Source organism: Balaenoptera physalus (genome assembly GCF_965194825.1).
Source record: "Balaenoptera physalus genome assembly, chromosome: X".
NCBI classification, from domain to species: domain Eukaryota; kingdom Metazoa; phylum Chordata; class Mammalia; order Artiodactyla; family Balaenopteridae; genus Balaenoptera; species Balaenoptera physalus.
The window spans coordinates 64,508,526-64,532,392 of NC_138903.1; the positions used below are offsets into that span (position 1 = coordinate 64,508,526).

Consider the following 23,867-nt stretch of genomic DNA (forward strand, 5'->3'; position numbering starts at 1 on the left):
GAGCCTAGTAGTGCTCATTCTCCAGGGTGTCTGGCCTTGCAATTACAAAAGCCCATCACAATGATGAAGATGGATGGAAAAGACACAGGGCTCCTTTCTTGTCCAAGACACAAGTGCTGGCATCACTAAGGCTCCAAGGAGTTCAGGGAGGTAGGTAAGGATGGGTTGGTGGAAGGATGCTGTTTTCAGAGCCCAGAATGCGAAGCCTGAATTGAGAGCCAATAGGCAGGAAAGTCCAAACTGCTCTGAGCCTTCTCCCTAATCTCTCAATGCTGTCCATGCTTAGATGTGGACTAAGGGAAGCATGGTAGGTCCATGCCCTGTGGAAGTCTCAACCACTCTGTGGATGACAATAATAATGGCCATTTGTTGAGTATACCAATGGTGCACTGAATCCTCCCAACATCCATCTAGAGTGATTTCTATTGTCAGTCCCATTTTTCATGTTGGAAACTGAGGCCGAGATAGGTAGAGTGCCTTGTAGAGTTCCTCAGTCGATTATGCTTGGGTTTAAATCCAAGTTCCACAGATAAACTACTAGTGTGAGACTCAGGTAAGTCTCTTCCTTATGCTCAGCCTCAGTTACCATGTCAGTAAGAAAGACTTAATCTGCATTCTTCATATCCTTCCTAGTAGTAGCGAGGGTCCAATGACTGACGACTGAAGCCAAGCTCCATAACACAAATACACTCCTTCCCCTCTCCCTGTCGCTCTGCAGAGGCTGAACCAAGCTGAAATCTGGGCCAGGGAAGTGGGAGAGGTTTGACGGTAGTGGAGAGTAGCCCTGGGCTATTCTGGCAACCCCGAGAGGCCAGACCAGGCTTAGAAAATATTTACCAGGCAGTGAGAGCCTCCCAAGCATTAAGCCTGCTAAAGAAAAGGCTTACCCAGATCCCCATAGTCCATCACGGGTGGACTGTACTGTTTATAAAGCAATCTCACATTCATTATCTCCTGCAAGCCTTACAATAACATGGTTTGTGGGGGTCAGCTCAGACCTGGCAGTGGAGGGGTGTCTAACTGAAGCCCCATTTGACCCATGCCCCTCTAAGTCTCAGAAAAACTAAGCAATCACTCCCTAGTGATGTTAAATAACCCTTGCATAGCCTGAGCCATGATCTTCAGCCTGTGGGGTTTGACTTTTCTGCAGGCCACTCTGCTTTCTGCAGTGAGGCTGCCTCTCTGATTAATCTCCAGGTTAAAAAAAAGAAATAAAGATTTCCAGTCAAATAAACTAGACTGAACCTCCGTGCCAGTCCACCTCTCTCTCCTACCTTCCTACACCCCACATTCCACTCCCATCCCCAAAAACAAACAAACAAAAACACAAAACTGAATTAATCCTGAAGCCACGTTCTGCCAATCACTGGACAATGTACTCACTGGCTTCTCTTCCAGACATCCCTAAAGTTGAGTCAAAATGGTGATTTCCAATCTGTTATTCCAAGGTCATTTATTGATTCAGCACACAAATATTTCTTGAGACCCTATCATGTGCATGACACTCCACTCTGCAGGGCTCAAACACACCTCCTCACACCCTTTCAATGTGCTCAAATTCCAAAAGATTCAGATAAGACCCCAAGTAACTCCAAGGTGGACAAGAATAGTATTAGTCAGTGGGGGAGGGGAGTTGATAATGGGATTCAGACAAGAGGAAGAGTGCTTTCTGAGAGTATCATAACATAGGGCTTTAGGGAGGAGGGGACATTTGAACTGAGCCTTGAAGAAGAGGGAGAATTTGAACATTTTTTATGGATAAAAATAGTCTAGACAAAGGGACTTGCATAAGCAAACATACATTTTTTAGTGGAAAGAGTGTTGATCTGGGAGTCAACAGATCTGAGTTTGAATCTCAGTTCTGTCATTCACTGCCTTAAAGAATACCTTCCCTACTCATGCCCTCAGTTTCCTCATAGGTAAGATGATAATATTGCGTTAGCTTACTTTTAAAGTTCCTGCATATGCTTTCATCCTGATATAGCTTTTCAAATGTCAGGTAGACCAGTTTGCCTCAGGATAGAATAGCTGAAAGACAATAATGCAAGGGTATTGGGTCTATGTTATGAAAAGGATTGAATGCTGGGCCTGGGAGCCTGAGCAGGCAAAGAAAATAGAAGCCAGGCCCCAGGCCTCAGCCCTGAGGTTGTACGTTTTGCCTGGTTCCAATTTAAGAACATGAACTTTGCAATCAGAGCTGCCTAGGATGGGAACCTAGCTCTATTATACACCAGCAGTTCATTTAAATACTCATGCCACCTCTCTGAGCCTCTGTTTCTTCATCTCTAAAATGGGAGTGAAAATAAGTAACTCATGAGGCTCTTGTGAAGGTTAAATGAGATCATGAGCAAAAAGTGCCTATAAGTATGTGACTTTCCTGTCCCTTAGTCCCTTCTCCCCAGTGCTTGGTTTTAATTAGTCTTTGTTGACCAATTACTTCTGTTCCTTCTTTTCCTTCTCCTTCTTCAAAGCAGGCTTCAAAATATATCCAGAATTCAACCACTTCTCTCCATCCCCAAATGCCATTCACCTGGATTATTGCAATAGCCTTTTAATTAATCAGCCTGATTCTATTTTGCCTACTTACAGTCTATTCTTAATCCAATGGCCAGAGCAATCCTTTCAAAACTTAAGTCAAATCATGTAACTCATCTGCTCAAAACCCTACAATGTCCCCCTACCTCACTTAGAGTAAAAACTTAGAAATTAAAAATGACCTACCCCATTAGATTTTGGACCTCATCTACCTGTTAGCCACACTTTCCTTCTTGCTATTTCTTCAATAGAAGACAGACTTTTTACCTGTTGTTCCCTCTGTCTGGATCCTCTCCTCATAGCTCACTCCATCACTTCTATATTTTATTTAAATATCATTTCTAAGTAAGGTCCTCCAGACCACCACTTGTTAAGTTGCAACATCCTCCAGCATTCCCTATTCTCCTTGCTTTCTTTTTCTTCACAACATTGATTATTATCATCTGACATAACACAAAATTTCATTACTTATTAGTATTTCTCCCCTTGAGAATATAAGTTTAATAAGGTCAAAGGCTTTGTTCACTATTGATGTCTCCATGCACAGAATAACACCTAGCATTCAATAAATATTTGTTGGGTAAATTAATGAATACAGTGGTCCTGTGCTGTGTGCCAAGCGTTAAGTTAAGCAGTTTGCATACATCATCTCAGGAAATCCTGCCTTGTAAATGCAGACACTGTTAGGATCCCTATTACACAGGGGAAAACCCTGAAACTCCCAGAAGTGAAGTGATATTCCCAAAACCAAAGAGGGATTAGTTAATGGAGGTGCCAGGTTGTGTTGGACTTCATACAGGAGCACATTCTCTGAATAGGAGCACAGCCTGAACTAAAGATTGTGGTAGGCTTTGGGAGGGGGAAGAGGTGAGGGAGCATGTGGGTGAGAAGGAATCCTGGAATACAAATTGGTTTTGTCGTCAGGAGGTGAGCTGGCTTCTTGAAGCAAAATCTTGAGTTCACTGGCATCTACTGGCAAGTCCATGCCTTTTTTCAACAATTGGAGCTTTACAAAGGAAGTCACCTCAAGTGTGAAAGAAAGTTGGGAGCTTCAGCTGCCCTGGACTTGAGACTGCAGGAATTTGGCTCCCTGGGATACTGACAGAAAGAGACACCCAAGCAATACTAGTGAAACTGAAAGGGAAATAAAAAAGCCCACTACCCACATGGGTCTTCTCCTTCTTTCCTTCCTTTTTTCATAACCTCCTCTCTTCATCTTTCTTTAATTTGTGCATATTTGTAAAACATCCAACTTATTGTGTGCCTACTGTGTGCCGGACTGTTGTAGACACGGGGGATAGAGTAGTGAACAAGAGACAAACATCCCTGCTCTGCCTTCCTAAGGTTACATTCCAGTAGACGGCAGGCCGGATTAATTGGATGTTTTACAAATGAATCTCTGTGAAATGAATCTCTGTCCTTAGAAACAAAGCTCTCCTCCTCGTGGAGGGGGCGATGAGGAGTAGGGTATCATGGGCCAGTGCCATGTGGAGTACCCGTGCCAGGGAATGTGGGCAGAGGGGATACCAAGGATGCAGACTGGGTGCGGGAAGATCAGCGTAAAGAAGCCGCGGGGTAAGGACCAAAGAGCAGGATTTGGCCCTGATTCTACACGTCTCCATCTCACTTTGGAGGGAGCTGCTCAGAAACCTCTGGAGGAGCTCCCTTCTGCCTCCAAAAGCGCAAAATTAGTGCTATGGGACCAGATGGACAAAAGCGAGAAAGATGAGATAGAAAGGCCCAGGAGCTCTGGGAGAGGGAGTGTAGAGTGAACAAGTCCCTGTGAAAGTGAAATGGCCGTTCATTTGAATGCAAATGCTATGTAAAAGCCTAAAGCCCCTTGACGTCAGCCCAGCCATTGGGGGCCCATCTATACCGGGCTACCAGTCACCTGGAAACCGTCAGGGTAGGAAACGCCGATGGAGTAGTCTGAGGGGCGCGGAGGAGCTTGCAGCACAGCTACGGCCTAACCTACTGGTTCCCTACTGCTTCTCAAAGTCGGGTTGGGGCCTTACAGGGACTTCAGGATGGCTTAGGGAGCTCCTTTCTCATACCCAAGCCACTATGTACAGAAGCTGCCTTTTGGAAAAAGAAACGGGCATGTACTCGGGCACTCTCAGGAGCCCCGCAGGAGGTGGCACAGCCGGGGCTGGCGCCACTGGGGACGGTGGGAGTCCGATGCCAGCCTCCAACTTCGCAGCGGCCCCGTCTTATGCGCACTATATGGGGTATCCCCATATGCCCGGTATGGATCCTCACGGGCCATCGCTGGGGGCCTGGGGGTCACCCTATAGTCCCCCTCGGGAAGACTGGAGCGTGTACCCCGGGCCGTCCAGTACAATGGGCACGGTGCCCATGAACGACATGACCTCGAGCACCGCTGCCTTTGGCTCGCCGGAATACAGCAACCTGGAACCCGCAGGGGGTGGAAACAGCGGTAGCAGCCTGCCTACACCAGCCGGCGGATCACTGTTCCCCATCGACGCCTGCATCGCCGACGCCAGTTCTAACAGAAGCCGCCACAGCCCCTATGCGTGGATGCGCAAGACCGTGCAGGTGACTGGTGAGTAATCGATTCCAAAGCTCTCACACTTTTCCTTCCTTTGCTTCTCATCTACTTCTCTTGGCCTTCTGGCCCTCCTACTCCTCAGGCTTCTCCCCGGACAGCTTAGCTAAGGAGACCATTGAGTGTCTTACTGCCCAGGGCCCCAGCCCATTAGTGACGTCCTTCGCTTGTGCCTCTGTTCAAAAGCAGAGCATGGTGCTTGGAACTAAGCCGACCGTAGGGGACTTTTTCACCATTTTCTGATCGGTCAAGGGAGCAATCGGGCGGACAATGGGCATGTTGAGCCACAAGGGTCAAGATCCAACCCTGTAGTTGCCCAGATGGGAAAACAGATGCACGGGGAAGATCAGTGGGTGAATGAGGAGAGGACAGCCACGTGTCCCTGTGCTCAATCACTGCTGCTTGCCCGTTCCATTTCAAACCCTTCCCCATCTGGGCAGGTCGGCTTCCCCCTCAAAGCTGGTGGTTCTCAACTTAGGTTCACAGTGCTTGGTTGGCAACAGACCCTCCAGTTTAGCCACGAAAGCCCCAATGGCAAAGCAACCTGGTCACCCTGGACTCTCAAGGAAGCTCCAGCTTCTTTCGCCCAAGCTGGCAGAGGCAAGCTGGATTCAAACCCAATGCCTTCTAACAATTTCCCTTCCGCCAGTGGAAGCATAGAGGCTGTGAGAAAGCTACAGCACACCACTGGGACATAATAAGCTACTCAACCCTAACATCCCCTGGGCGTGCACGAATATCAGCCCCAACATCAATAAGATTAAAGTGATTAAAGCCCTGCTAACAGTCAGGTAGGCGTTTCGAGGTGCAGGGACTGGATGCAGGCTTGTCACCGCACATAGGAAAGCCCAGAGATCCCAGCCTAATGCCTACCCACGCTCCTGCCAGCAAGCCGGTGGGCGGCTACTGGGAGCCAGGGGCGGGGGAAGTGGGTACTCTGCTTTAATCTTGGACAGGGGGTGGAGGAGGGAGGCGGGGAGATGTTTGTTTTCAGCTATAGTTGTTCTTTTATCACATTCTTATTATTCCAACCTATCGCTCCCTGTCATTAGAGAAAATTAGTAAAATTCAGCTCTATCACTTTCATCCCTCTGGGGAAGAAATGACATTTCAATAGCATTTGTCCACAATGATTATGCTTCTGCTCACAGTTCTGCCCTTTTTCTCTCCCTAAAAAAAGCAAAAGCAGGAGGGTGGGATGGGACCAACTTTCACCGTTAAGAGGGCTCAGCCCAGAGGAGATAGTTCCAATTGATTAGGACATTACTGGGGTAGCAATCCCAAATTAAGAGTTGAGCTTAAATACTTAGCTTTAAAGTGTTTGGAAGTAAGTCTGCATATTGCTTTTTGAAATAAGAGTGAGTTGGCTGGCTAAAGAGAATAGAAAATTAGGTTAGGGTATTGTATTCCCAGGGCTGTTATTATATCTAATCTTAGGGTTGTAATTAACATCTATTCACTAAGCCCTAACCATCAGCAAAAGACACAAAAGCCAGAAAAGTAGCTGCTCCCAGTTCAGGATTATGTTTTGAAATACTTTAGAAGAGGAAAGTCACTAGTATGTTGTTTGGAAGAGAGAACAATGGGAAGAAAAGGACAAGACAAAATAAATCTTGAGTCATGAATTTTCTGTTTATGAGAGAAAATATGATGGGTTTCTCTGCTTAAAAGTCTTTCATTTGCATTTGTCAGATTCTCTCTTGGGTAAGTTTAGAAAGGGACTCTAAATTGCTCTGTGGTGTCTTCATCATTAGCTAACTCTTGAAACCTGGGTGTACAATGCCACCTTCACAAGATTTTCTCTCCTACTTCTATGAGAAATTCTAAATTGAATGATTTTGGTACCCCATTGACTTCTGGCAGCCTATCCTATAGATGGGGCTTTATTAAATTCAATCTCCATTTCATTTTAATGTCTTATAAAAGTACCCCTTTATTATATTCTTGTAGCCTAAGGTGCATATTTAGCAACAATTTAAGAATGTGATGAAAAGTATGGACCCTCTCCCCAGAAAAATGCACAAAGGCACAAATGCGCATGTATACACACATGTCATTTTTTGAATAATTTTGGGAGATTCATGGATCCACTGAAGCCCTTCCATGGATCTCAGGTTATGAACCCCACAAAAAATTAAGTTGATCACCTCTTTGTATCACTCCAAACAAAAAGACACTCATTTGTATGCTTAGTACATAGCGAGTGTTAAACAAATATTTGTTAAATGAATGAATAAGTCAGATCCTCCTAAATTTTCTACTTCACTCTGTAGTATTGTAGGACAACATTTGACTTATGGCTGAGAAGAAAATAGATGAAGTACAAAATTGAAGTAACCCCTCCCTGATTATGGTAATCAAATGAAAGCTCTTTCCATCACTGACGAATGTTTTTAAAATAGCCTTAAGTTAAAGAAACAAAAATACACATATTAGGGGACAATCGGAAAACATTTCATAGTGATTATTATCGCATTTGATTTTCAAATGAGAGAAAGGGGACTGACACAGAATAAATGAATGTCCACTAAGTGATTTGATTTAAAAATGAAATATTTTTATTTCCACTTTGTTCCCTAAGTATTCTGTTCCAATACACTTCTGGCTTTAAAAATTATATGGAAAGGAACCTGATAGAAAGATTCTGGGAAAAGTTCAGTATTTTCGTATTTTAAATATTGTCAGTGCATCACAGCTAGGAATTTTTTCATTTTTTGCTTTTTTTTTACCCAGAGTTGTAACCTTGGATGAGTATTGGCAAAGTGGTAACCTAAGCAGGACTGGAGAGGGGCTTTCTTTTTAGGTGTGGGAAAGAAGAGGAGAGAAGGAAGTGACTTTGAATAATTATGATTAACCCACTGGACAAAATACAAAACACTGAGGAAGTTATACTTAAAAGATTTTATTCAGTTAGGACCCTTCAGAAAATGAGTTAATAATTCCTGAAGTTTATCATTATCTTTCTTTGTTTTGATCATTTAATTGGACAATTTTTATGAATGAATTTGGATGCAATTTTTAACTAAAAGCAGCAAAAGATTACCATCAGATGGAAAGTCATCATGATGGTGTCAATTACACTCTACTCCCTAAAGAAAGAGATTGGTTTTCATCCTCTTTACCCTCACTGTCATCATCATCATAACCCCTAGGTTTGGAGAGTGCTTTTCTGCCTAACAGTGCTTTCACAGCCAGTCTCTCAAATGAGCACGTTTAGGGTGATGATAAGTCATCATATATAATGATATGTGTTTGCAAACTCTGTAGGGATACTGTCTTCTAGGTAGTGGGAACTACAGAGGTTTCTCCAAGGCTTTAGGCAGGGGGAGGCAGTGAAATCCCCACCACAGGGCTATGAAGCAGCCCTGTAATACAACTTACAGTTTATTACTTTCTTAAATTAACCCACAAGAGCGCCAGAGAAGGGGATCCCTCACCCTCAGAAATGTTGTAGTCTCTGGGAGAAGAGAATAGCTTGAACAATAAAAGCTAGTGCTCTTAGAAAAATGCTCTACTAGAAAAATGTCCAAAACCCATTCAATCAGATTTCATCATTTAAGGGAAGAGGCAATGAAAGGGGTGGAAAGAAGACAGTTTGGGAGCAGGGACACAAGAGGAGCACCAGGAAACAGGAGTTCATATCTCTTTGTTAAATGTGCAGTCAATATTTCCCCCTGATCTATGTCTTCTTGAGGTTTGAGGTCTTATCTGTCAGATTGGGGCAACAGACTCTTTTTAACACTTTGCATGGCTTTGATATGCAGCTTGGCTCTTCCTCATTCCTCCTTTCTTCAGGGGTTATATTGCCGGAAAGGGTGAGGATTTTCATGGCAAATAAAGAGGCCTGGTCTTGACTTTATTGTCCTCAGAAGAAACTGCAAGAGGGGAATTTATGACCAATGGGGGTGGGGAAGGACTGCAACCTTCCAGAGTTCTTGAAGTCTGGTTATATTTACTGATTATCAAAGAGCGGAAAACAGACACACACAAGTTGAATTTTAACTTCTGCCTCAAGTTAGAATTTAAACACTTAGTCACTTTGGGATTAGGAAGGGTTTTAGGGAACATCTCTTCAAAGATATATTTTGATTCTAAGATTTGAGGTTCTGGAAATAAATTAAACCTCAATGTTTTCATTGTGACCTCAAATATACATTCTGCCTTTGTAACATACCAAATGCCAGACCTTTGGTTTCCTAAATTCAGAAAACCAGCTCAAGTTTGTTTTCTGTATCTGTGAGTCTGTTTCTGTTTTGCATATACATTCATTTGTATTATATTTTAGAGTCCACATGTAAGTGATATCATACAGTATTTGTCTTTCTCTGTCTGACTTATTTCACTAAGCATAATATTCCCTTGGTCTTTCCACATTGCTGCAAATGAAACTAACACAATATTGTAAATCAACTATACTTCAATTTAAAAAATTGACAACAAAAAAAACACAAAAAACAAACAAAAAAGAAAACCAGCTTAAAATTTGAGCCTTTGAGACAGATTGACTGGGATTCATCGTTTTCCATTTTTAAGAGGGAAAGTTTTGTTTAGTTCTTTAGTCCATGAGTTAATCCTAAAACATATCTCTCATCTAGAATTTGTTTCTACATTCATGTCCCTTTTTTTTTCTTTCCTGGAGATGAAAGGGTGTCTGACATTTGTTTAGGGCTTGTAAATTCCAAACCAATTTGCTAGTGTTCCTGAATGTAAAGAGGGTTCAGGATGGGATCTGATGCTATGTAGCTCCTTTGTTAAGCTTGTGCTGCATCTTAACACCTCAATGGAGTTTAGGGAAACACTTTAAAGAAACCTTTGTCTTACAGATCGCTCCCCAAAACTTCACATCAAAAACAACCAGGGAAGATCAGAAGGAGTTTGCCAAAAGCCATAGAGAAAAGGAGGAAGATCCTGGAGGGGGTTAGAAAAATGGAAAAGAAAGAGAAACTTCCTAATCACCTTTGGAACATTTGAAAGGAGGAATAAAACTCTATTTGAAGGAGGGCATGAGAAATTAGTTAAACGTTGTAACACAAAGCAAATGTTTGTATATCCTTTCAAAGAATACTAGAATACCCATTTTATTCTGCTAAAGTCAACACCCCCTCTTTCTCCCATTCATTATCCACTTGGGAATAAAAATTTGTTTAAGACTCTCCCCAAAAAACTAAACTATTTTTTCTAATAAGTAATAGGGGCTATCCTAGAACAGAATCTAAGTGACAATAGATGTTTTCTTTTTAAATTACTATCCAAATGAAATTCTAGAATGTATATGTAATTAGAATGTCAGGATCACAGAACAGCTTGCCTCACTTGAGCCATTCTTATGCTCCCCAGCATGTTTAAATCAGGAATAACATTTGGCACACCGGACTGGGAGCCAAGGGTATGTGTTTGGGTCCCCACTCCTCAGCTCACTAGCACAAAGCCACTTACTTACCTACACTGAGCCTCAGGTTCCTTATCTGCAAAATGGGGATAAGACACATTCTGCGTAATTTGAAAGGGTAAGTGAGAGGTTCAATAGGAAACAATATGAATGAACTGCATAAAATATCAATATAAAAGGAAGTGCATGTATAATGAATGTTGCTACTACTGACAATGACAATGCTGTTCCCCTATGTTAGTGTGAAAGGAATGAAAATCATGGCTTAAGTGTTTGCTTTAAAATGCTTTGGTGTAACAGTATGTCAATGGTGGTGTGATAGGTGTGTTGAATATATATATATACATATATATATGTAAAATAGCCACAGATGACAAAGTAATTAATGGAGAAATGGACTTATGACATATTTGGTTAAAAAAAGTACTTGTTTTATATTTGAAAGTAATAGCTAAGGGTAGGAACAATGACTATGATTCCTCCAACCAAAACAATCTCCAAAGAAGCAAAATATGATTAAATGCACTGCTTTCTCCCCTAACAGGGAAAACCAGGACAAAAGAAAAGTATCGTGTGGTTTACACAGATCATCAAAGGTTGGAGCTGGAGAAGGAATTCCACTGCAATAGATACATCACCATTCGGAGAAAATCAGAGCTGGCAGTCAACTTGGGCCTTTCTGAAAGACAGGTACACCAGAAGTACATCTAACACGTTTCATATAAGCATTTCAATAGGCTGAGGTTTTAGGGAAGTCTGTAAGTAAGAGTGGCAGCAAAACAGAAGACCAAGCCATTCTCAAAGCTCTCCTAAAGCCCACATTCATCCTACTGGACCACCTAGTTTAGTACCATTGGTTGATGGGTTTATTAATAACTGAATGTGGTGGGCACTGTGTAGGTGTGAAAGCAAGGGTGGGGACGTAGGGGGAGGAGAAGGATTAAAACTCCCATACAATTGATCAGTCAGGGCAAAACCTTGATATGGTTCCCCAAGTAGTCATAATCAATGTGTGAAGTGGAAATCTGTCAATCATGGCAATTATCTGGTTCATATCAGTCAAACTGTAACAGTAAATGAACACCAATGCTGCTACCTGAAGCAAGTTTTTCTATTACTCAGGGTAGGAATTTAATTTTCTGTGGTCTATGTAATCCTATGATTCTTGCCTCAAATTTAGCTTACTGTGGATACTCAGTAAAGATTAAATCATGGCAAGGATCAGTGGTTTCCACTCACCCAGATTTTGACATTACATAACTACCTGATTTTTTTTTTTTTTTACTTAGGTCTAGGAGTAATCCTGGAAATCATAAGATTCTAGAACTATAAAGTCCATTAATGTATTGCCGTATCCCAAGAAGCCTGCATTTCAACCATTTATGAAGGCACATTGGTATCCCAGCAAGAGATATAGTATTTCATCACCCTTGTTCACCCAGTTCTGTTTTAACAACCTTACTTCTTTTAATGACAGATCATAATCACCTTTGCTATTTAAATCCCTCCCTTTTTATCACCATGGCTCAGCATCTGCCATTCTATCATTATTTATTTCTACCTGCGCAACAGAGATGGTGGGTGAGGTATAATATAAAGAGCACTGCATTCAGAGTCTGAGGCCCTGGACTTGATTTCAGTTTCATCTCATGCAAGATATTTTCCTTCTCTGAGTCTCAGCCTTTTTAAAACCTGTTGTTAAATGGGCATACTTCACAAGGTCATTGTGAGGCTCAATTAAGTGATGCATGTGAAAGGACTTTGTAAATACTAGAGTCCCTGAACAATATCAGCAATGACTGAAAAGTGCATTCAGTATGTTGCCCCATTAAATCCAAAGCATTTTGTGTTTCAGGTGAAAATCTGGTTTCAGAATCGCAGAGCCAAGGAGAGAAAGATGATCAAAAAGAAAATATCCCAGTTTGAGAACAGTGGAGGCTCAGTGCAAAGTGACTCTGGCTCCATCAGCCCTGGGGAACTACCTAACACTTTTTTCACCACCCCATCTGCTGTCCGTGGATTTCAGCCTATTGAGATACCGCAGGTCATAGTCTCTGAATGAAAGAAGGGCAAAGAGAAATGGAAAGTGCCTTTCCTTTAGCATTGTCTTTTTGGTCTCTAAGATATCAGCAGGGGAGTTGCAACATTATGTAATTCCTTGTAAGGCAGTATTCAGAACAAGTGGATGCGCCATGGGTTGAAGATAATTCAAGGGTCACTTACTGTTAGGAACTATCCCCAGAAAACTGTTGTGTGCTATGCTATGTCAGTCACTCAGGGAGCTTGGTGATAAGCTGTATAATTAAAAGCTACAATTGCGAGCCCTTGAACTCTATTCACAACTTCAGAAATTTGCTTGTGCACAGGCTGTAAAAAACAGTTCTGCCAGGATGCACGTTTGTGTATGTATACTTGTGTTTGTCATTTGATGCTTGGGTGTGTCTTTTGATGCTATCTTTTGGGGGTGGGGAAAAGGTTAAGCAGAAATTTATCTATCTCTAGCTAAACTTTCATGTGTTTAATTCAAAAGCTAACAGCGTTTTCATAACAAGACAAATGTTTTTAAAAACATCAGGAGGTGATTCTGAATCCATAGTCACTTGTTAATAAAAATAATAAATTTTTAAAAAGTTTTCGTCCCTTGATGATACTTGTCTGGCATCAATTATCTCAGAACTTCCAAACTGCAGTGTCAGTTTCAAATCTTGCCAAAACAATGAAATCAGACTAGAATAATACAGGCCAGCTTGGTTGAATCATTAGAAAGGGCAGATTTCCAACACACAGAATAAACTCTTCCCCTCTTCTGTCTCTCCACTCCATTTACTGTTAGAGTGTGAAACGGCAGTCAGATTGAACATGAGCACAAGGACAGTGTATGTTCTATAGCTTCTCTCATTGCCATCATCTTCAATCTGTTCAATTTTACCTACATTATATCATAGTGCAGTGCGACCCAAGAAACTGCAGTTTACAGGTTACAAACACACAACTTAGGCTGCAGTGAATGGAGTTGTCTGGAGTTTGTGGTGTTGGTCCAGTTCACTGTTTGCATATCAAAGTGGCCAGAGGATGAACTCTGAATCATTTAAAATTAAGATGGTTTAAAAGAAATTTTGATTAAAGTAGGCAAAGGATCAGAGCACAACTTTCCTTTCCTTTTCAAAACACATCTTTGAAGTTCTTAAGAAAATAGAATCTTGAGCATAGCTACCTGTTCTTGGGTTGGGGGTAAGAAATTTATCCTCCCTCTCCTTATGAAAATCTCAGAAAGAGGGTGTCTATTCCATTACACTGCTTCCAATAAATATGGGGTGGACTATATGTTAACTGGCCAACAGGTCATCTGGATTGCTGAACATAGAAAATCAGCATTAAATGAGTCCTTCCAAACTAGTAAAGGGAAAGTGGGAATTATAAGGATGAGGAAGCTAACTTCTGAGTGTACTTGTCTATGTACACTCAAAGTACACTCAGAAGTTAGCCTCTCATCCATAAAACCCCCCAAGAAAAGGTATACCTTTGGCTATAGCAGTTGGATTTCCCTGGGGTTTGTTCTTTCCTGCTGTAAACTTTTTGTTCCACAGAGAAGAAACATTTCTCTATTTTTATAGATTCTAATTCTCTAGAACCTGCTAGCAGAACCACAATATAGAGCTTTTGTTCTTAGCCTCATATTGCAGCTACATCCTCTAAGAAGACATGTTGATTCTTTCTCTGAGACCTGAGAAAAATATATACCCCATGCTTTTATGGTTTTATTATGGTGGTGTGTGCTGGAGGTATATAGAGAAAAAGTTAAACACAAACAAAAGTTGCATTCGAAGTAGGTTTCAATAAAGAATTTTTTTTCTGGTTGGGGGAAGAGTCAGGAATGAAAACATGCCAAATGACTGACAGTGTTCAGCTAGGGTAGTGGGATTATGCAGATTTTCTTCTTTTAATTACTTTTAAAATGTATGCTATTTTATAATAGAAGTTTCCTTAAGAAACATGCTTTCACCTCAAATCTTTCTTTAGTTTATCTTCAAGTAATTTGCAACTTTAGATCCTACTTGCAACTTATAGAAGTGTTTCAATCTCCTAGTTCCTTACTTAAGGCCTTTGATCTAGTCTTAGAGTTGTTTGTGTACAGCTGCAAAGATAAGTCTTTGGGAGGGTCTGACTTCTTTTCAAAGGAGGAAGGAAGCAAGGCCCAAGGGATGTCTTCTACTCTTGGCTCAGATGCAGAGAATCTAGCTGTTTTCTTGGGTTGGAACACTTTAACATTACCAAACCAAGTCAAGAAGGGCAAGAGGAGACAGCAAGGGATTTGGGTGGTGGGAGGGAGGGATATATTATAACAGGGTATGAGGAATATTGGTGTGGGGGGGTAGTAGACATGTTTATTATCTTAATTCTGGTGATGGTTTCATGAGTGTATACATATGTCAAAAAATCAACTTGTATACTTCAAATATATGCAGTTTATCATATGTCAGCTATGCCTTAAGAAAGCTGCAAACAAGTACAACAGAGTGGTTGCAACTGTAACAACAATACAGAAGGGAGGAACTCACTAGAGGAGTTAGTCTATGGAGATAGTCACCTTAGATAACTTAGATTCAGCGCCCAGGTGGGGATCACTTTCTTGTATACTCATGTCTGAGTGTGCTATTGAGGAGGGACACCAATAATTGATCGTCAGTGAGTCTCTCATAAAACGAGGATGGGTTTGGAGGGTAGGGAGAGGCCAAGATATGTGGACACTGAATCTTAAAGTATGAGTGTCAACTCAAGGCAAATAAGTCCCATATTGTGTTCTTTCAGGACCAATATTGTGAGTTGGTAGTAAAAGTAGCTATTCACATCTTATAGAAAAAGAAGCACTGGTCAGAGGCGGGATCAAGATGGCAGAGTAGAAAGACCCTGAGCTCACCTCCCCCCACAAACACATTAAAACTACAACTACATAAACAGCAACTCTCATGGAGAATGACCTGAAGACTAGAAGAGCGGCTCTTCTACAACCAAGGCTGTAATGAAAGATCCACACAGAGTCTGGTAGCAAGGGAGGAGAAGTAAGTTAGTCAGGATGTACATCGCTAGTGGGTGACCCAGAAGGTTCAGGATCCTCCCTGGGGAGCAAGGGGTTTAAGCCACATATTAGGCATCCCAGCCCTAGGGTCCAACACTGGGAAATCAAGCTCCATTATCTGGTTTGAAAACCAGTGGGACATAACGGAAAGATGTAAGAAACCAGGACTCCACTCTTGAAGAACACACACAGATTTGCTGGCTCCCAGTCCCAGCATGGATACCATACATTGAAAAGTTGCCTGGTGCTCTTGCCAGCCTGCCAGCACTGCCTCAGCATGCCTCACAGCCTGCACCAGGCTACCACTCCAGCCCCTACTGCTTTAGCACTCCTCCCTGCTAAGATGGAGGCCACTATTGCCAATGCACATGCGCTCACTGGGGAAGGAGCAGAGCCAGCTTGGGCCACAGCCTTGCCCCTAGCTAGGGTGGAGACTGCCATTGCCAGTGTGCACATACACCAGGGAAGGAGCAGAACCTGCACAGTAGTGTGGCTCCAACCCCTCTGGCCCCAACACTGCCTCTAACAAAGACACACACACCAGGGAAAAAGTGAAACCTAAGCCTTCAGGCCCCAGCCACAACTCCAATATGGCAGTGACCACCACTGAGCCTAGGAGAATCCCCAATTCACACTTGGCTCTGTCTCTGGCCCCTCTGATTCCAGCCCTATCTCCCACTAAGGCCAATGTACCCAGGGAGAAGATGTAGCCCATGCTCACCTCAAATCCAGCTCTCCCAATAAGCCACTAGGCACATGTAGACTGCACAGGGATGCCTTCACACAAAGACATGCCTTTAAAACCAGAATAGGTAACTATTTCACCTAATTTCATAGTGACAAACAGAGAAACTTAAACAAAATGAGAAAACAGAGAAATAGGTTTCAAATGAAAGAACAAGATAAAAGCTCAGGAAAAAACCCTAATGTAACAGAGGAAAATAATTTACCTGAAACATACTTCAAAGGAATAGTCATAAAAATGCTAAGTGAACTCAGGCAAATAATAGATGAACACAAAAAGAACTTTAACAAAGAACTAGAAAATACAAAAAAGAAGCAGTGAAAGCAGAAGAATACAATAACTGAAAAGAAAAATACACTAGAAGGAATTAAAAGCAGATTAGGTGATACAGAAGAACACATAAGTGATCCAAAAGATAGAAAAGTGGAAATCACCCAATCAGAACAGCAAAAAAGAGAAACAATTTTTTTAAAATAAGGATAGTTTAAAGGATTTCTGGGACAACATCAAGCATATTAACATTCATATTATAAGGGTACCAGAAGGAGAAGAGAGAGTGAAAGAGGCAGAAAATGTATTTGATGAAATTATGGCTGAAAACTTCCTGAACCTGAAGAAGGAAACAGAAATCCAGGTACAGGAAGTACAGAAAGTCCCAAACAAAATGAACCCAAAGAGACCCACACAATATATATCAAAATTAAAAAGGCAGAAGTTAAAGAAGGAGTTTTAAAAGCATCAAGATAATATAGTCATATACAAGGGAACCTTCATAAGGTTATCAGCTGATTTTTCTGCAGGAACTTTGCAGGCAAGAAGGGAGTGCCATGATATATTTAAAGTGCTGAAAGGGAAAAACCTATAAACTAGGATACTCTATCCAGCAGAGTTATCATTTGGAATTGAATGAAAGATAAAGAGCTTTTCAGATAAGCAAAAACTAAAAGTGGTCATCAATACTAAACCAACCTTACAAGAGGTGTTAAAGGGTCTTCTTTAAGTGAAAAAGAGAAGTCTACAACAAAAAATAAGAAGTTATAGGAAAGGAAAAATCCCACAGGTAAAAGTAAATATGTAGTAAGTACTGTGGATCAAGCACTTAAATAAGCTAGCACAAAGGTTAAAGGACAAAAATTATAAAATCAAATGTAACTACAGTAAACAGTGGATAGACATGAATTTGTAAAATATGACATCAAAAACACAAAACATGTGGGAAGGGAGTAAAACATGTAGATCTTTCAGAATGCATTTGAACTTAAATGACTATAAGTTAAAAACAAGTAGATATACTTACAGGTCAACTATATGAACTCCATGATAACCACAAATCAAAAACCTACATTAGATACACCAAAATTAGCAAGAAAGGAACTCAAACATAACAATAAAGAAAATGATCGGAGCACAGGGAGATCAGCTCAGTGCTTTGTGACCACCTAGGGGGTGGGATGATAGGGAGGGTGGGAGGGAGATGCAAGAGGGAGGGGATATGGGGATATATGTATACATATAGCTGATTCACTTTGCTATACAGCAGAAACTAACACAATATTGTAAAGCAATTATACTCCAATAAAGATGTTAAAAAAAAAAAAAAGAAAATGATCAGGACTTCCCTGGTGGTCCAGTGGTTAAGACTGCATGCTCCCAATGCAGGAGGCCTGGGTTCAATCCCTGGTCAGGGAACTAGATCCTGCATGCCACAACTAAGTCCCGGTGTAGCCAGCTAAATAAACAAACAAACAAATAAATAAATATTTTTTTAAAAAGAAGAAGAAAGAAAATCATCAAACTGCAAAGGAAGAAAATAAATGAAAAAGAAAAAATTAGAGGGGACAGGCAAAACAACCAGAATACAAGTAACAAACTTGCAATAAGTACATACCTATCAATAATCACTTTAAATGTCAATGTACTAAACGCTCCAATCAAAAACATAGGGTGACTGAAAGTGAGGGATGGAAAAAGACATTCTGTGCAAATGACAATGAAAAGAAAGCTGGGGTAGCAAAACTCATATCAGACAAAGTAGACTTTAAAATAAAGTCTATAATAATAGACAAAGAAGGGCATTATATGATGATAGCAGGATTAATACAAGAAGGGGATATAATAATCATAAACATATATGTACCTAATAAAGGAGCACCCAAATAAAGAAAGCAAATGTTAACAGACATAAGTGGAGGAATTGACAATAATGCAATAATAATAGGGAACTTTAACACCCGATTCACATCAATGGACAGATCATCTAGACAGAAAATCAATAAGTAAACAGTAACCTTAAATGACACATTAGACCACTTACACTTAAAAAATATCTACAGAGCATTCCGCCCAAAACAGCAGAATACACATTCATTTTAAGCACACATAGAATGTTCTCCTTCTCCAAGACAGATCACATACTAGGCTACAAAACAAGTTTCAACAAATTCAAGAGGACAGAAATTATGTCAAGCATCGTTTCCAACCACAATGGTATGAGACTACAAAAAAATTACAGGAAGAAATATGGGAATACACAATCGTGTAGATTAAACAATATGCCACTGAAAAAACCAATGAGTCAATGAAGAAGTCAAAGAGGAAATCAGAAGATACCTTGAGACAAATGAAAATAAAAACATAACTTTCCAAAATTTATGGGATGTAGCAAAAGCAGTATTAAGAGGGAAGTTTATAGTGATACAGGCCTATGTCAAGAAACAAGAAATATCTCAAATAAACATCTAACCTACCATCTAAAGGATTTAGAAAAACAAGAACAAACAAAGTCCAAAGTCAGCAGAAGGAGGGAAATAATAAAGATCAGAGCAAAAATAAATAGAATAGAGGCAAAAAAATAGAAAAGATCAAAGAAACCAAGAGCTGTTTTTTTGAAAAGATAAACAAAATTGATAAACTTTTAGCTAGGCTCATTAAGAAAAAAGTGAGAGGACCCAAATAAACAAAATTAGAAATGAAAGAGGAGAAGTTACAGAAATACAAACAATCATAAGAGAATACTACAAACAGTTATACTCCAAAAAATTGGACAACCTAGAAAAAACTGGAAACATTCCTAGAAACATACAATCTTCCAAGACTGAATCAGGAAGAAACAAATAATCTGAAGAGACCAATTACTAATATTGAAGTTGAATCAGTAGTCAAAAAACTCCTAACACACAAAAGTCCAGGACCAGACAGCTTCACAGGGAAATCTACCAAACATATAAAGAAGAGTAAATTCAATTCTTCTCAAACTATTCCCAAAAACTGAAGACGAGGGAACACTCACAAACTCATTCTATTAGGCCTGCTTTGCCCTGATACTAAAACCAGAAAAAGATACCCCCCCACCAAAAAAAAGAAAATTACAGGCTGATATAGATGCAAAAATCCTCAACAAAATATGAGTAAGCCAAATAAAAAACACATTAAAAGGATAATATACAAAGATCAAGTGGGATTTATTCCAGGGATGCAAGGACGGTTCCACATTCACAAATGAATAATGTGATACACCACATTAAAAAAACAAAGGATAAAAATCACATGATCATCTCAATAGATCCAGAAAAAGCTTTTGACAAAATTCAACATCTATTTACAATAAAAACTCTCAACAAAGTGGGTATCAAGGGAATACATCTCAACAGAATAAAACCATGAATGGCAAACCCACAGCTAACACCATACTTAACTGTGAAAAACTTAAAGATATTCCTCTAAGATCAAGAACAAGATAAGAATGCCCACTATCACCATTTCTATTTAAGATAGTACTGGAAGACCTAGTCACAGCAATCAAACAAGAAAAGGAAATAAAATGCATCAAAATTAGAAAGGAAGATGTAAAACTGTCACTGTTTGCAGATGACATAATACTATATATAGAAAATCCTAAAGATTCCACCCAAAAACTATTAGAACTAATACATGAATTAAGTACATTTTCAGGATACAAGATTAATATACAGAAATATGTTGCTTTTCTATACATTAATAATAACTATCAGAAAGAGAAAGCAAGAAAACAATCTCATTTACAATAGTATAAAGAAAATAATAAAATAATGAGGGATAAATTCAACCAAGGAAGTGAAAGACCTATATTCTGAAAACTAAAAGACTTTGATGAAGGAAATCAAAGAAAATATAAATAAATGGAAAGATATCCCATTTTCATGAATTGGAAAAATTAATATTATTAAAATATCCATACTACTCAAAGCAATCTACCAATTTAATGCAATCCCTATCAAAATACCCATGACATTTTTCACAGAACTAAAACAAATAATCCTAATATTTATATGGAAACACAAGTGACCCCAAATTGCCAAAGGAATCTTGAGAAAAAAGAACAAAGCTAGAGGTATCATGCTCCTTGACTTCAGAATATATTGATATTACAAAGTTACAGTAATCAAAACAATGTGGTACTGGCACAAAACCAAACAAACAGATCAATGTAACAAAACAGAGAGCCCAGAAATAAACCCACGCACATATGGTCAATTAATCTATAACAAATGAGGCAATAATATATAATGGGGAAATTACAGTCTTTCAATAAGTTGTTTGGGAAAACTGGACAGCTAAAAGCATGAAATTAGAGAATTTTCTCACACCATATATCAATACAAAAGTAAACACAAAATGGATTAAAGACCTAAATGTAAGACCAGAAACCATAACGCCTACCTAGAAGAAAACATAGGTAGTATACTCTTTGGCATAGGCCTTAGCAATATTTTTTTGGATCTGTATCTTCAGGGAAGGGAAACAAAAGCAAAAATAAGCAAATGGGACCAAATCAAACTTTAAAACTTTTACACAGTGAAGAAAACCATCAACAAAATGAAATGGCAACCTACTGTACTAACTGGGAGAAGATATTTGCAAATGATATAACCAATAAGTGGTTAATATCCAAAATATATAGAGCTCATACAACTCAATATCCAAAAAACAAACAACCCAGTTTAAACATGGGCAGAGGACCTGAATAGACATTTTTCCAAAGAAGACATACAAGTGACAGGAAAAGATACAGACACATCAAAAGATGCTCGACATCACTAACCATAAGGGAAACACAAATCAAAATCACAATGAGATATCACCTCACACCTGTCAGAATGGCTATCATCAAAAAGGCAAGTAATAACAAGTGTTGGCAAAAATTAGAATAAAAGGGAACCCTAGTATACTGTCAGTAAGAATGTAAATTGGTACAGCCACTATGGAAAACAGTATGGATGTTCCTCAGAAAGTTAAAAATAGAGCTACTATATGATCCAGCAATTCCACTCCTGGATGTATATCTGAAAAACACAAAAACACTAAGTCGAAAAGATATATGCACATCAATGTTCATAGCATCATTATTTACAATAGCCAAGATATGGAAGCAACCTAAGCGTTCAACAGATGAATGGATAAAGAAGATGGAGATATATATATATATATATATATATATATATATATATATATATAAATGGAATATTACTCAGCCATAAAAAGAATGAAATTTTCCATTTGCAACAACATGGAGGGTATCATGCTTAGTGAAGTAAGTCAGACAGAGAAGAACAAATACTGTGTTTCCACTTATATGTGAAATCTAATAAATAAAACAAAGGAACAATTATAACAAAACAGAAACAGACTCACAGATACAGAGGACAAACTAGTGGTTACCAGCGGGGAGAGTGGTAGGGGGAGGGGAAAGTTAGTGGAAGGGGATTAAAAGACACAAACTACTAGGTATAAAATAAATAAGATACAAGGTTGTAATGTACAGCATTGGGACTATAGCCAACATTTTATAATAAGTTTATACAGAGTATAATCCATAAAAATATCAAATCACTATGTTGCACAACTGAAACCAATATTGTGAGGCAACTATATGTCATTATAAATAAATAAATAAATAAATAAATAAATAAATAAATAAAATTTTAAAAAGGAAGCACCAAGTTGGAAAATGAGACCTGAAGTTCTAATTTTACCTAATTCTGCAATTAAATAGCTGTGTAATATTTGGTCAAGTCACTTCACTAATAAGGGTCTCAGTCATTTCATTTCTATAGTCTAGGGTTTTGACTTGGCATTATGAGTTTATTCCAGCTCTAGTTTCTATATGACATCCTGGGAAGACCCCATATGCTTTCACCCTTCCCCACTACTCACACAAAATAAAATATGCGTGTGAGCACGCACGTACACACACACATACACACACACACACACACACACACACCTTCTCTTTGTTCTCAGGGACTAAAGTTCCACTGATGCTAGATTCAATCCTTTGGACTCAAAGACATTTTCTGTCTTTCAGTGTTTACCATGGGACTTTCTCTTTCAGAGTCCCCATGTCTCCATGTATAAAATGTGGATTTAGAGCTTAATCTTGCCAATCTCTAAAATTCTAGGTCTGCAAATCTCTAATTAAAATGCAAATATCACTGGAAGAGGAAGGCGCTTAACGTGCTATTATTCATTTCTCTAAACTCTTTCCAAGCAGAAAAGACTTAGAAAGGACAGCTAAAAATGGAGCACATGGAAATGACTCCCTAAAACAGGAATGAATCCCCTAAAACAGGAGAAGTATACCACAAAATAATAAACACAAATTACTTGGACTTTATAAGTTTGCCTTTAGTTGTACTTGTGCACACATTTCTCATTTTCCCCTATGGGTAAGGGAAGTAGCAAGTCAAATGCCTTCTGGGGAAAAGAAAAAAAATTCTCCCCTCTCTTCTTCTAGCATAGCCTCTCCTGGCTCTTGGCCAACCTGAAGAAAGAAAAGTAGAAGAAAAATGGAGCCCAGAACAGGTTGAATGGTGGCTCCTCAAAAGATACATCCACTTCTTAATCCTAAAAACTTCTGAATAATAATATCTTATATAGCAAAAGAGTGAATATTTTCTTATATGACAAAAAATTAGATTAGTGAACTTCAGAGGAAAATCTTACCCTGAATTATCTGGGTAGACCCTAAATGCAACCAGATGTTTCTTTACAGGATACAGGTAGAGGGAGATTTCTAACATGTCGTAGTTGGTTTGGCCTGCTATAAAAAAATACCACAGACTGGGTGGCTTATAAATAACAGAAATTTATTTCTCACAGTTCTGAAGACTGGACTTCCATGATATTTTTATTGTCCCCATAGTTTTGCCTTTTCCTGAATGTCATAATGTTGGAATCACACAGTGTGTAGCCTTTTTATATTTCCTTCTTTCACTTAGTAATATGCATTTAAGGCTCCTCCATGTCTTTTCATGGTTTGATAGCTCATTTTATTTGAGCACTGTCTGGATTTTCCACTGTCTGGTTGTAACACAGTTATATACATTTCACCTGCTGAAGGACATCTTAATTGCTTCCAAGTTTTGGTAATTATGAATAGAGTTCACATTAAACATGCATGTGAAGGTTTTTGTGTGGACATAAATTTGCTAGACCTTATGGCAAGAGTATGTTTACTTTTGTAAAAAACTCCCAAACTGTCTTTCAATGTGGCTGCACCATTTTTTATTCCCACCAG

General features: G+C 39.5%; 1 protein-coding gene across 1 annotated transcript; it reads left to right on the plus strand.

The window, feature by feature from the left end:
• The first annotated feature begins 1,941 nt into the window (after positions 1-1,941).
• CDX4 (caudal type homeobox 4) lies at positions 1,942-18,569 on the plus strand. Its single transcript, XM_082447437.1, has 3 exons — positions 1,942-5,098; positions 11,035-11,180; positions 12,346-18,569. The coding sequence occupies exons 1-3, from the start codon at positions 4,345-4,347 to the stop codon at positions 12,550-12,552; spliced, it is 1,107 nt and encodes a 368-aa protein (XP_082303563.1). The 5' UTR covers positions 1,942-4,344; the 3' UTR covers positions 12,553-18,569.
• The last annotated feature ends 5,298 nt before the right edge of the window (positions 18,570-23,867 follow it).